The sequence below is a fragment of the Python bivittatus genome, unplaced genomic scaffold (assembly GCF_059951505.1).
Source record: "Python bivittatus isolate LINGU-HERP-01145 unplaced genomic scaffold, Pbiv_v1 ctg000330_np1212, whole genome shotgun sequence".
NCBI classification, from domain to species: domain Eukaryota; kingdom Metazoa; phylum Chordata; class Lepidosauria; order Squamata; family Pythonidae; genus Python; species Python bivittatus.
Genome location: NW_028277058.1, coordinates 30,538,604 through 30,552,428, shown reverse-complemented (window position 1 = coordinate 30,552,428; position 13,825 = coordinate 30,538,604). Strand labels below are relative to the sequence as shown.

Below are 13,825 nucleotides of genomic sequence, written 5' to 3'. Positions count from 1 at the left end.
AAAAGTGAGTTGGGACACCCATTTTTGTCCTGCCACCACCCTTTTTGTATTCTTTCTGAAATTTTACTTTTGTTGTGCCAGATTGATTCTTGCCACTGTCAGCATGTATCTTAATAAATTGTGATACTTTTCGTTTATATTCTCTGGGATCAGACCTAATAAAAATATTTGTGGTTTTAATTCAGATTTTATTTTCAGAATTTTCTGTATGTTTTGGTGTGTTCTCTGAGTTATATGTAACCACCACATATGGTAAAATGTTCCTTCTTCGTTGTGGCATTGTAACGTTTATTGTTGTACGATTTGTCCATCTTGACAATCATTGACAGAGTTATATACCATCTGTAGAACATTTTGTACTAATTTTCCCTCAAATTGTAGCTTGGTGTAAATTTTACTGATTTTTTTCCATTGTTTTGCCCATTGCCCATTTTTATTATTTCTTCAAAGTTTTGCATACATTTTATCATACAATTTTAATTTATTCTGTCTCCATATCATATTTAAGTAACAATTGTAAATACATCCTAATAAATTATACTGTATAAATATTTCAAATTCTGTTATCTTTCTCAGAGTATCTTTGACATCACTTTTTACTTTTCCAGTTATTTGCAAATATATTAACCATAGTCGAGTTCTATCTTCATTAAGCAATTGTTGTTGTGTGTTTAGTTCTTTTAAACAGTCAGAATTTCAATAATATTGATCATTTCCAGATTCTTTATTTCAGATCTTACCTGTTCCATTAAAATGGCTTTTTCTTATGAAATACACATTGATATGTAAAGGCAACAACAAATATATTTTTCCTGATTATGGAAATAGTTTCCTCTTAGCTGCAATGAGTTGCTGAAAGTCAAGTGGCATATAAATGTTTAATAATAATAATAATAATAATAATAATAATAATAATAATAATTCCTTTAAACCAAAATAAATACCAATTTGCACTTTTTTTTTAATAGGCTTTCTCAAGCCAGGCTTACAGCTGGTAGAATGAAAAAGTTTAAGAGAAGACTTTCTCTAACACTGCGTGGGAGCCAGACTATTGATGAGTCACTTTCTGAACTGGCTGAACAAATGACAATTGAAGAAAATAGCAACAAAGATAACGGTAAATATATGCACCATGTTTATTATTTTTGTAAAGTACTTAGGAAAATGAATGTGCTATTATTCATAGTAATCACTTTAACAAGTAGAATAATGAGTTTGGAATTAGTGTAGCTATTCAATTCAGTTTGGAGTAATTATAATATTTGCTTTTTTTAAAGTATTTGAAATACGTTTTGTTCAATTTATTGTGTTATATAAAACATATTTGGATTGAATGCTGCCAAATTGCAGTTGTGTTTATTTCACAAATATAGAATCATACATTGGGTTGCAAAAACACTGGTATCATTTCATTCTTATTAGCACCATTGATGCATCCATATTTTTACAAAGGCAGCACATACATTCAGTTGTTGAGTCCTAAAGCTCAGTTTCATATTGCATTTTATTTTCAGTGTTTTGCAGCTATTTAAAATTTCAGCAGTGGAGTTGTTTTGTTTAAAAGTGGAAACTAAGTGTGCAATCTCCAGGATGTTTAGTAGAGTTGAATAAATTGGTGACTAGTCCAAAGGTGGTATTTATATAGTTTAACAAATAGAATTGTAAGGATTGAAAACTATATCTACATCTGGTAAGATGACACAGATCTACAGATACTTAACTAGAGATACTCAAGAGGTTCAGAATTTCTCTGCTGAAATAAAGTTTTTTCACTAAACATATATTACAGCTAATGCAAAGAAGTTGTGCATCTTTCTTTCACTGGTATACCGTAGTGTGCTGGTAAATGTATGACAGTCAGCTTTGCCGGCTCCATTGCTGCCACTGCTAGGTGTCATGACTAATTCAGCGTGCAAAATTCCAAGAAATTTAACAATCAGCTCTCATGAGGTGGTACAAGCTGGCTGCAGCACATCACTGTACAGTATATATTTCCTTGGTTTAAATAATTTGGTTAAAGCATATAATTCAGTCGAAAGTCATATTTTGCATATGTAGTATCCCAGATTCAGTTTCTTGCAAACCTAAAAAAGTTTCACGTCAAAGGCTTGATGAAGTGTCATGTGATCTTAGAAAGCTGGTGTAGTATTGGACTTCTGGATGACAGATGGTGAGCTGGCGTGTCTCCAAATGAGTGGAGATGATGTCATGGCCATGACTGAAGGACTGGTGAGTAGACCGGTCCCATGGAACCTCTCTGGATAAGGAGAAAATGAGAGATCTCCCACTTGTGCTCTTTCCAGATGGCTGCTCCTCATGAGGAGACCACATAACAGCAGTTTTCCACAGGTTTGAGCACCAGGAGACAAAGGGAAGCCAACACACTCTTGACGATGGCAGAGCCTTTTTAAGGACACTGGGTTGACTAACCTCACTTTCTAATCACTTTCGAAATTACCTATTTAATTATCTTAAGCCTAATAGACATCTTCAAAATGACAACTTTGCAACACCACCTGGTGAGTTCACCTTCATTCCAGAATAAAAAAAAAATAACTATAAGCTTAAGAATTTAAAGAATTTGAAATAAACAGCAAAAAGCTAAATAAGACATTAATTCAAGAAAATATAAATGAATTAAGGGACCAGACGAATTTGGAATATTAGGACTTTTGCTATAAGATTTTGGAAATAATTATATAAATAGCACTTTCGTGGGAACTAAATTGTTTAGTCTTCCTGAAGTCATAACAGAAATCTGAGATCTCATGATTTCAGAAATTGGACACTAGAGGGGACTAAAGATTTCAGGCATAAAAGGAAAAAGAAAAAGAGAGAGAGAGACTTGCTTTTTGTCTTTGGTCAGCATTGGGACAAAATGACAGAAAATGGTATGACATTTGAAATAGTCCAGGAGATTTTTGAAGAATGGGGACAGAAACTAGCAGCTACAATATCAGCAATGATATCTGCTTCTATGGATAGATTATTTCCAAAATATGTTAAAGAAGAAATGGCAGATATGAAGAGAATACCCTGGAAGATGTACAGGATAAAGACTGAAACAAACCTCATCTGATGCAGAAATATTAGAATATAAAGAAATTGTTGAAATACTGGAAAATTTTAAAAAATGTGGATTATAAAACAGAGCTGACAGTTAAACTGGAAATACAAATGATGAGCCAAGAGAATGACCTGGATAATGACTCCTTACTGCATTTACAAAAGAGGTTTGCTAAAGCCTTGAAGAAGACTTTGAGATGGGAAAAGAAAAACTGAAGAGAGATCAAATCTTGTGACAGCATCTGAATGAATTAAAGATCAAGATTGTTGGAAGCAACAGGAAGCAGTACAAAGTTGGTTTGTTTGACCAAGATTAAAATAAGACATGTTTCTATAAAACTGAGAACCCTTTATGAACTTTTTGTTGACACCAGGATTGAAATCTTAATGATTTATGGATTTGCGTATGGATAAGGGATGGGTTATGAGAAGACGAAATACTTACATGTAATCTTTTAGGGGGTGAAGAATCACTGTTTATAGTTGTTGTGAAGATCGGAAGTAACTTCTTTAAATATTTCTCTTCTCTTTTTTTAGTTTGTCTTTTTTTTTAAAGGCAATAAAAATTATTTTTTAAAAAAATCTGGTGTAGTATTAGTCTAGAGCAAACCAGACTTGAAGGGAGGCTCAATGATAGATTTATATAAAATTAATCCGCTTTAGGTATCTGTTGAGAGAAAATATAGAGCTAAACTCCTGTTCTAGGGATAGGCAACATCTCTCAATTGTAATTTCCCTGGGCAACCACGAAGGTTGCTTCCACATCTGCTTTGCTTTTTTGTTTGCTTCTTAATTAAATAAAATAAGAGGGCAGCATGCTGCAAAGTGTTCTGGTCTCCTCCACATAAGCAACATAGTCATTCTTGGAAAGCAGCAACAGTCAGTTGCTACAGCTTGGAAATGTGCCCGTCTGCCCTGAAAAGAAGGCAAAGATAAGTTGCAGAGTAGAGAGCAACCTGGGGAAAGGAGCACATTTCTTCAAGCAGTTGCCATGTGGCTGGCTGGCACTCCAGGCAACTCTTCTGCAAATAGGCAAGCACCCTTGCAGTGATAGCCTTTTTTTAAAAAAAGCATCAGCAGTGTGTTCTCAGAATGTCAGAAGCTGCCTGCTTGGCTGTATTTACCACATAAAATCCTACCTAGTCCTCCTGACCTTGCTCTGATTCAGAAACAAATATTTATTTGCAAACAGGAAAGCAAGATCTTGTCAGCTAAAGCTTTTATTGAATTTTCCTTTTCTATTAAGTATTTTTAAACGACTGTGTAGAGTAGAATTTGCTATTCATCATTCCCTAAATTGCATAAAAATAATTTCCCTGAGTAGTGGTCACAATTCATTTATATATGGGTGGCTGTTTGTCTAGCCATTATGGAAAAGCTGGGATTAAAACAGAGGCCTGAGAATGTGTCACATTGTGTACTTTACTAGCCAATTAATCATTATTTATTATGGCCTGCAGTGGAATGGAATAGATACACCCTTCAGATTTTCTCTTGCTTTCTCTGTCTCACACACGCCCACCCCATTTACAATTATATGTATAAGTTTAAGCATCTTTGGTCAAATTATGTGTTTCAGTTAATCCCCAAATGAACAGAAACTGATACAACCTCTATATAGTACAGAGTTACATGGCATCTTTCTGGAAATCTGAATGCACACTTAGCATTTATGTGCAGTTAGCTGTAGATTCAAAAGAAGAAAACAATGAATATGGCAGATGCAAAAATGTGGATGCCCTTTTCGTCAGTACTTTCTAATACCTCCTTGGTCAGAAATAACAGCTTTTTCTGAAACTGAACAGGAATTCCTGTAAGAGGACAGTCTTTCTTCAAGAGCTAATCTTCTTCAGAAATTGAAGCTGAAAAGAGGTTAGATATTTCAGTAAGTCTGAAACATACCTCTAAATCAGTCATGAAGTATTTAGGAGAAAGGAAGATGGAAGGCATGGCCTTCAGAGTCCCCAAAGTTGAATACCATTGAAAAACTGTCAGGAGATCTCAAATATGCAGTGCATATAAGAAGACCTAAAAATATGTCTGAACTAGAGAATTTTGCAAGAAACAGGGGAATCCAAAAGCAATAATAAAAAGACTTAACTGGCTACAGAAAAAGTCTGCAAGTTGTGTTTCCTGCCAAAAGAGATGTTACAAAGTACTGACCGAAAGAGTGTACAAACTTCTGTATATGCCATATTCACTGTTTATTTTTCTTTTGAATTTATAAAAACCCTGGATAAATCATAAGTATGCATTCAAGTTTGCAGAAAGAGGTCACGTTTAAATTTGTACTGTATAGAGGTTGTGTCCGCTTCTGCTGACTTAGGATTCATTGGAATATACCATTTTATCAGAGGTTGGCCAAACTTTTGCATACAAAAATAGAAGACCTCTTGTTACTTGGATATCACTTTTCCTTTTACTGTACAAACAGATGAAATTAATTATAATTTCTAGCTTTCATGTGCTATCAAATAGGCAGTAAGGAAGTTTAGCCCTTATGTTTACAGTTCATGGATAGAACTGTCACTACGATACCTTGAAGAACAGAATCCTGCTGCTAACTTCTATTTTGAAGTGACTATACATATGTGGGAACTAAAAGCTTTTTAGGGAGATAAAAGGAATCATTGCAGAACCAAAGAGAACATTATGTATGTTTAAGCATGCGTAGAAAGGAAAAAAGGAAACAATCAAAGCGCAAATTACTGCAAGTAAATACAACAGTTACCAGTCCTGTCTAGCATAGATTGGGCATCTAATATACCCTGAGATTGCAAGCAGGACTTCCCATATAAACATCCAGATTTGGAATACAATAAAGGGCTATCACAAAATTAATTAAAATATAGTTGCTTGTTTCAACTTTGCACATGAATTATCACAAAATGGTTTTCCATTCTGCAGTAGAAATCTGGGATTCTAATTTTATTTAACAGGTATAGACACATTTTCTTTCTATCTATCCTAACTTGTAACATGGTGCAATATTTAGAAATGCACATATGCATCGTTTCAGTGATCATTATCTAAACTGCTCTTAGCACTTCAAAGGTGCTATGTAAGTAACGTGAACCATGGAATGCTTCAGATTCAGTTTGGAAAAGATGCTTTGGGACATGTGGGAGCATGAACTGAACACCTTACTGACAAAATTGTCTAAACTGTCTTTTCCAGTGTATGGAAATTATATGTTTTCTTTTGTATATACTGTAGTACCCCAAGGTATATGTACTTCAAGAAATATGCCAAATTAATTTTTGCCTTTTGATATGGTTGAACCTTGTAGCTGGCTACACAAGAAAAACCTGACCATACAGCACTGCAGAGGTAAACCAGCATTGATGCTTCCTTGAAATCTGATTTAAATCAGTCCCAGTGGCATCTGCAGCAAATTGTAATGATACCAAAATAACAATATGTACATGATAACATAATCATGCAAATGCCATGATTGCATACTTTAGTCACAGCATTTTGTGTAATTATATCATCACACATTTGCTGTCATTGCTCCCCTCCTCTGCACCCTTGGTCATTATGTGTTTCTGTACATCCAGTTTATGGGTCTCTAGCAAAGTGACATGCTAAAAATAGCAAACCTGTTCTGAAAGGTTTTCATTGCACATATTCAGAGGGGGAGCCGTGTTAGTTTTTTGCAACAAAAACAAGAAAGTTGTGGATCCACAAAATATTATGTGATAAGCTTTTGATTATTTTCTTATTGAATTTAATTCCTTCACTTTTCTGTTTATTCCAATATTAAATGCAGTTTACAGTGATCACAACATACTGTTTTCTTTTAGTTACCAAACAAGTGCAATATATGCCTTGTGTTATAGATATTTGAGATGCTTGTTAAATTATATTCTTGGGATTTATCTTACAGCACCATTATGGACCAGTTTATTGTTTGCAGTATACCCTGCCTATACATCTGCAGAGTAGATCTCATATTGCAGCATTATGTTCTGCCTGTGCATCATTGCCCTTTATTTTGAAAGTTATCCAATAAATATACATGTACTTCAAAAATTACAATACACTACAGGAAGGAGCTGCACTACAGGAGCTTCCACATCTTTCCATTACCAAAGGGTTTAATTCAAGATCTTGCTCTATGAAATGTTTCCTCATCTTGTTCCTAAGCAACTGCTTCATTTTGAATAGAGTGAAATGTGGTTGTTTACCTAGAATCTACCTCTTCCATTGTTCCTTTCTTATGAATAAAGTGAGAGCTGTGTTACCAGATCAGACCCTCAGTTGCAAACTGTTGTTATCACCTAGTAAGTTCTCACATATTATATTGAACTGATGCCTTATAGGCACAGTTTTGCTCTTTTCCAGAAGATTAAATTGTGTGTAGACATCAGCCTCCTTTAGAGGGCCAAAATATTCTATAGTGGTGAGCAGTTGCCAAGAAAAAGAAAGTTTTGATGATGGTATTAAGTATTAACCATTTTCTTGATGGCTAGAATCCAGAAAATGTAAAACTTAATGATCCAGCATCTTTTGTGGGATAGTTGTGAAATGATTTCACTGTAAGGAGCTGTTTACTAAATAGGAACAAAGGGATTAAATAGTTTTTTGAGGTTTAGCTCACTTTGCTTGTATATTGGAGGCAATATTCTTATTTGTAAACATCACAGCTGAACGTAAACATAATCTGATGCGGCATATAGCAACTCAGATTTGCTATAAAATCATTGTGTTAATATAGCTGGATAAAATTTTGAAAGAACTTTTTCCAACAAATTCTGAATGAAGAAACATTAGAAATTATGTATGATAGATGAGGCAGACTCTGAAGAATTCATTAATACATATTTCTATGATCTAGTGGGGAAAGCAGTACTGGTATGTTTTTTCTGTTGAGTTTTCATTCAGAATCCATTGAGAAGTCTTCTTCTGTATTTTTGCCTCATTGGCTTTTAATAACTTAGTCTGCCAGTACAGTAGTATTGTTGCTGAAACTAATCAGGTAATCAGGTAAGGGTCTCCCTGGGAGAGTGCCTGTTTGGCAGCTCTGTGTATGCTGTCTAAGTTCCATCAAGAAAGGTGGGATATTAACAGTAAATGGATACAATATTGTTTCACTTAGGGTTTTTTTCCCTTCAGAAACTTCAGTGGCAAATTAGCAAGGTATGTAACCCTGACTGTCAGGAAGGATAATGGGGTCGCTATTACCTAGGCAAACTTGGATGAGTCCCCCCGCAAAAAACTAAACAGAGTCAAATTTGGATGGGAGACCACCAAGGAACCCCAGGGCTGCAGGCTAGACTGGAAAGTTGAAAAAGCATCCTGGAAAAAGGCAATAGAAAACAACTTCTTTATACGGATGAGCTCAACTCAAATGAGACATAATCTTTACCTTACAGTATTACCTTGAACAATTTTATCTAAACTGGGAAAGGGTTTGTCACCATTTGACCCCTAACCAGTTCTGTTTACAAACAACTGACATCGTTAAGTGGAATGTAAATATTGCTTTATGTGACTTCACTGGCAGTATTTTTGTCATGTAAAGCATTCAATGCCTGAAATAAGTTTTCTTTGCCTTAAGAGTTTTTTTAGAATGGGTTCCCATGCGCCTGTCCTTTCCCATCCTCTCCATACTCTGCGTAGCTTCTTGTCTATTGCCTTGTGGTGAGTTCCCGTATGGAGCAAGTCACAAAAAAGGTCCCAGTGTTTTGGACTTATGGACCAAAAAGTAGGTGTTTTTCTTCCCCAGAGAATGCTACTGAGTTTGTTCAGTGCAAGTGAATATTTATAGATATACTTGCCATATTCAAGGATCCACAATAATACATATCTTTTCTATGGAGATATTTCTTTGTTTCCATATATATATCCTAGGAGACCACTAATTCAAGTCTGCTTGTCCAATCCACAAACATAAAGGATAGTATTTATATTTGTCTATTACTGAGCCTATCTGGACAATGACAGGGATATAGCCCTGTTGGAAATCTGACCTACAAGGGCTCAGGTCTTAATAGCAGCTGCAGCACTAAGACTATTCCTGTGATTCTGAGACTTGTGTGGTGATAAAGAACACTGCCCTGGAGGTGACCAGTTGTTGTTATTATTGTTTGTTTAAATTCATTACAGCCATCCACTGAACACTAAAAGCCATTAAAAACATATAAGCCCATAGGCAGCCTGGACTAAAACAAACAATTACAAAGCAGAGCAAACCAGGGGCCCCACAAACACATCAACCCCAGGCCTGAGACCATAGCCAGGTCTGAAATGCTGTTCAGACACTAAGGGGGTGCTGTCTGTATCTCTTGGGGAATGCTGTTCCAAAGGACGGGGCCATGACAGGGCATTCTTCCTTGGTCCTATAAGATGGCAACATTTAATAGAAGGGACCTGGAGCAAACCTACTGTGCCAGAACATACCAAACAGGTAGAAACAGTTGGAGATAGGTGGTTCCTCTGGTATCCAAGCCCTATGCCATAAAGGGCTTTATAAGCACCTTGAATTGAAGCCAACTGGCAACCAATGGAGCTTGCACAGCAGTGGTGACATATGTGCATACCAGGAGGCACCCATTACTGCTTGTGTTGCTGCATTTTGTACCAGCTGCTGGATGGTTTTCAGGGGCAGCCCCATATAGAGTACATTGCAATAATCCAGTCATGCCAGAAGTGCCCATGCATTTGGAATGCACTGACAAGCTAGGGCTGCAACTGCCTAGCTATCCAGCAGTAGCCCTCCCCAAGTCCTTGAACCTCATCTGGAGGCTTAGTACTTAGTAACTTGGTACATAATAAAATCATCTCTGGGGTTAAGTCTAATGGACTTACAGTAGCCTCAAAGAATTGATTTAGGGAACTCTCAGCTCCAGCTTAAACAGCAGATGGGAACGGTGGCCAGGAAGCCTTTGCCACTATTGGGCCCTATTGGACCCAAATACCCTGGAAAAAGCAAACCATGTCCTGATCACCACTTGAGGCTGCCTTTAGAGATGCCCTAGAAGCTGTAGCTGGTACAAAACGCATTTGCTAGACTCCTGATGAGACAACCCCGCAGGTCAATGCCTATTTTGAAGTTGTTGCATTGGTTGCCAGTAAGCTTCTGGGTCCAATTCAATTTTTTTTATCATCATCATCATCATCATCATCATCATCATCATCATCATCTTTAAAGCACTTTATGTCATAGCTCCAGTATATGTCAGTAATATAATTGAACACACCCATCTGGTCAACAAGTGAGGCCCTGGGGCAGATATCTCATCCTCATAAAATACTTGGGGCTTGGATCTGGTGATAGTAACATTCTCACGGTAGCTTCCATTTTATAAAATGCCCTCTCCCAGGAGATACAAATGGCTGAACCTGCTGGCATTTCATAAACAACTTAAATCAGTGTGCATTCAGTGATTAGATTAGATTACTTTTGCTTTTGCTTTTAATTATATTATTTTAACTGTTTACATTGAGGTTTTACTTTTGTGTTTATCTTTTGCACTTGATTTTGTTGTACTCCATTCAGAGGCTGTTAGGGTGGGGATGGGTTATAAATATTGTAAAATAGTTAAAGTATTCAAACCATAAATTTTCCCCTTTGCAAAGAAGGGGAAAATTTTGAATGTATTTAGGACTGGAAAAAATGAAGACAAAGCAACTGCTTGGGGGGGACCTGTTTTTTCCAAGCCTTCACATCTTCATTATTCTTTCTTATGTCTTATATGAACAGTGAAATGTCTATCTGTGTGACAAGTGGATCCCTTAGGGTTAAATCTAGAAATAATCTAGAATTCCCTGATTGTAGTTGTCTAAAACCTCAGAGAGTCCAAAATATTAGTCTTGACTTCACTAGTATCAGCATCATGAAATTGTGATGGTGATGGTGATGGTGATGGTGATGGTGGTGGTGGTGGTGGTGGTGGTGGTGGTGATGATGATGATGATGATGATGATGATGACTATGACTAGTAATAATACCATTCCTTCTGCCTTTTGATTGTGAATATGTAGGACTACTGCATAGGCAAAATTTTAAGAGGGAATTCTTCCAATTCCTGTTAGGGATTTTTTCATTGTGATATAAAGAATGCTGACTCAATATTGTGTTTTGGGGACATTTGGGACTCACTCTCATAACCAAGTTTTATGAGAGTCACATAAAACATAGGATGCCTAACCAGCCACCCTATGGCTTGAAGAAGATGAGTTGGTTAACATTATTGTTTAATGAACACAAATGGATTGTGGTTGAGCAATAGGAAGTATTTTTATGAACTCTGTTAACATCATGTAGCCATTGGAAGATTTTCACAATTTCACAAGTAGCCGAATGCTCTTACTAACTTACTGTTTCACAATGTGTTGGAGCACTGTCAAATGCAAGACAGTACAAAATGAGTATTAACATTTGATTCATTATATACTACCTATTGTTAGACAAGCATGATGCTAATATCTTGTTGGTCTTTTGTTCCCCATAAATATTATAGAAGTTATATATGAGAACTTATACGAGGTACAAAACAATTGACCACTGCCACAGTGCTTCCTCTCTTTTTTCTTGCGGTTTATTACCATTGTATTTTTCCTGGTCCCCTTCTTTTCCCTTTCCTTGACCATTTTGTCTTCTTTTCCAAACTAGCCTTTTCTCATTTAGTCCTTTCCCTAACCCTTTGAAATTTTCATCACTGTAATTTTTGGGCCATTTAATTTTGGAAGTTTTCCTACCATGTAGAACCTATGCACCAATTTCGGTCAATTTGGTGGTTTATGCTTTGGCTTCAATAGAATACTTTTATAACTTCATGGAATTAATATGTTTGATATCTAACATCCAGTCACAGCTTTGATTTCTCACTACTTAAAGCTTTCTTTTAGTATTTAAAGATACAGGTGTGCCTTAAGTTCACAAAACACAATCCTGCCCTTTTCAGAGCTCTTTCAGTCAGCCCGACTTTCAGTGAGACTGATTCAGAAACAGGGAAGAGGCTCTGTGCATTTGTCAACTATCATGGCTGAGGGAGTAGGTAGGCAAGATGGCTGAGAAATGTATCCGACCCCCCAAAGAAAATTTAATATCCTGCCTCTAGACAATTTACATGACTGCTACAAACAGGACTGTATAGTGACTCTGCTGTTTTCTTTCTCAACATGTTCCTGAATTCCCCTCTTACGGGATGAACTGGCTGGTGCTGGCAAATCTTAGAGCCCATTGTGAAGAATGGCAGACCTCCAACATCACACAGCATGCACTCATTTCTTCATCAGTATACAGGATCCTTCAAAAAGCCTCCACTGCGAAGACCACACAGCGTTATAGGGGGCAGCCTGGGTTCTTTCATGGCAATGCCAAGAAATGGGAGCAGATTAGGTAATGTGTCTTTTTAATATTAATTATTAAGTTAGTAGGTTCTCTTTTTTCCTCTTCTTGCCTTCATGCTAGAATAATTGTAGTGCAGCAATACTGTATAATACAACTTCCAAGTTAAGATATTTAATATCTCTCAACATATTTTGTATGCATTTTGAAAGGCATTTGCTATTTAAAGGAAAACCAAAGACACATGTGTTCATTGCATATCAAATGTGATTTGAACGTTGGTATAACCCAGAGATTCCAAATATGATGGCTGTGATATTAGTAGAATGGCATGCTATCCTGACGAATAACCAAACAAACAAGGAAACAATCCAAGTTGACCACTGCTACAACAGCTGGGTGTTCATTTATAAAACTTATGAAGTCTCCTGCTGCTTGAGGACAAGAGTACACTTTTCAGCATTTTCTGCTGGGCAGTAGCCACTCAGAGTACTTGGGAAGCTCACAGGTAGGGACAGTTTCACAAAACAGTGGCAGTCCTCCAGTGTTAACACCCTAGCAGCTGATGCTTAAGGTACAATTCTTATTATTCAATAAGGTCTGTACAGCCATCAAGACGAATAGCGATTAACAGCCAGTTCACCATGAACTTGGATACCTCACCCCAGCTTTAAAATTTTATTTTATTTATTTATTTATTAGGTTTGTACCTGCTACAGACAAGAAAGACTCTTGGCAGTTTACATTTACCCAATGAATTACAATAAACATCTATAGTATAAAAATAACCAACCCATTCAGCAAAATTACACATAAACAGACAATCAAATTAACAGATAACAGCACAATCAAGCAATGGCATCAACTCATCCCTCCAGAGTTCTCCAAAAAAATTCAACTTTTAATAACTTACGGAAAATAGGGACAAATCAGCTTTTTAGAGAAGGCTGTTCCAAAGCATAAGCACAGCAACGGAAACAGTGCCTGCAAGCCTCCATCCACTTCATCAGACAAAAGTGATGAATGAAAATCAGATTCTCCAGGGACTTGGACCCAGTACTGCATCTTAGGCCAAAAAATACTCATAGTTTAAATATAAAGAAGTATTTCTTTATCAATCCTCCACCCCCCACCCCACCCCACTAGTATTTCCTTGGAATTGAGCTGCTCTAGCTCCACTTTCCAGCCTTTTAAGTGTCCTTTTTCAAGCATGGGGCTCGCATCAGTGGAAGTGGCTTGTGAGGTAATTGATTTTACCCCCGTCATCTTGAATGTCTTTAGTATTTATGTATAGGGTTTGTTTTATTGTGGATTTTTATGGATTGAATAATTTAATTATTTATGGGGTATTTTATTGTTTATGGGCTTTTGATTTTTAATTGTGAGCCGCCCAGAGTCACCCATTGGGGAGATGGGAGGCATACAAATTTAATAATTAATAAATAAATAAATAAATGTTGA

At 36.5% G+C, this 13,825-nt stretch overlaps 1 protein-coding gene across 2 annotated transcripts in view; it reads left to right on the top strand.

The window, feature by feature from the left end:
• The window catches only part of CDK17 (cyclin dependent kinase 17), a 94,545-nt gene that overhangs the window by 32,764 nt on the left and 47,956 nt on the right, over positions 1 to 13,825 (top strand). Inside the window, exons 2-3 of one of the 2 annotated variants that reach the window (XM_007435330.4) lie at positions 969 to 1,117; positions 12,251 to 12,415. In XM_007435330.4, the coding sequence (XP_007435392.1) occupies positions 1,000 to 1,117; positions 12,251 to 12,415 (283 nt within the window). In that variant the 5' untranslated portion in view covers positions 969 to 999. The remainder of the gene's footprint in view (positions 1 to 968; positions 1,118 to 12,250; positions 12,416 to 13,825) is intronic. The other variant, XM_025171263.2, reaches the window with a different exon arrangement.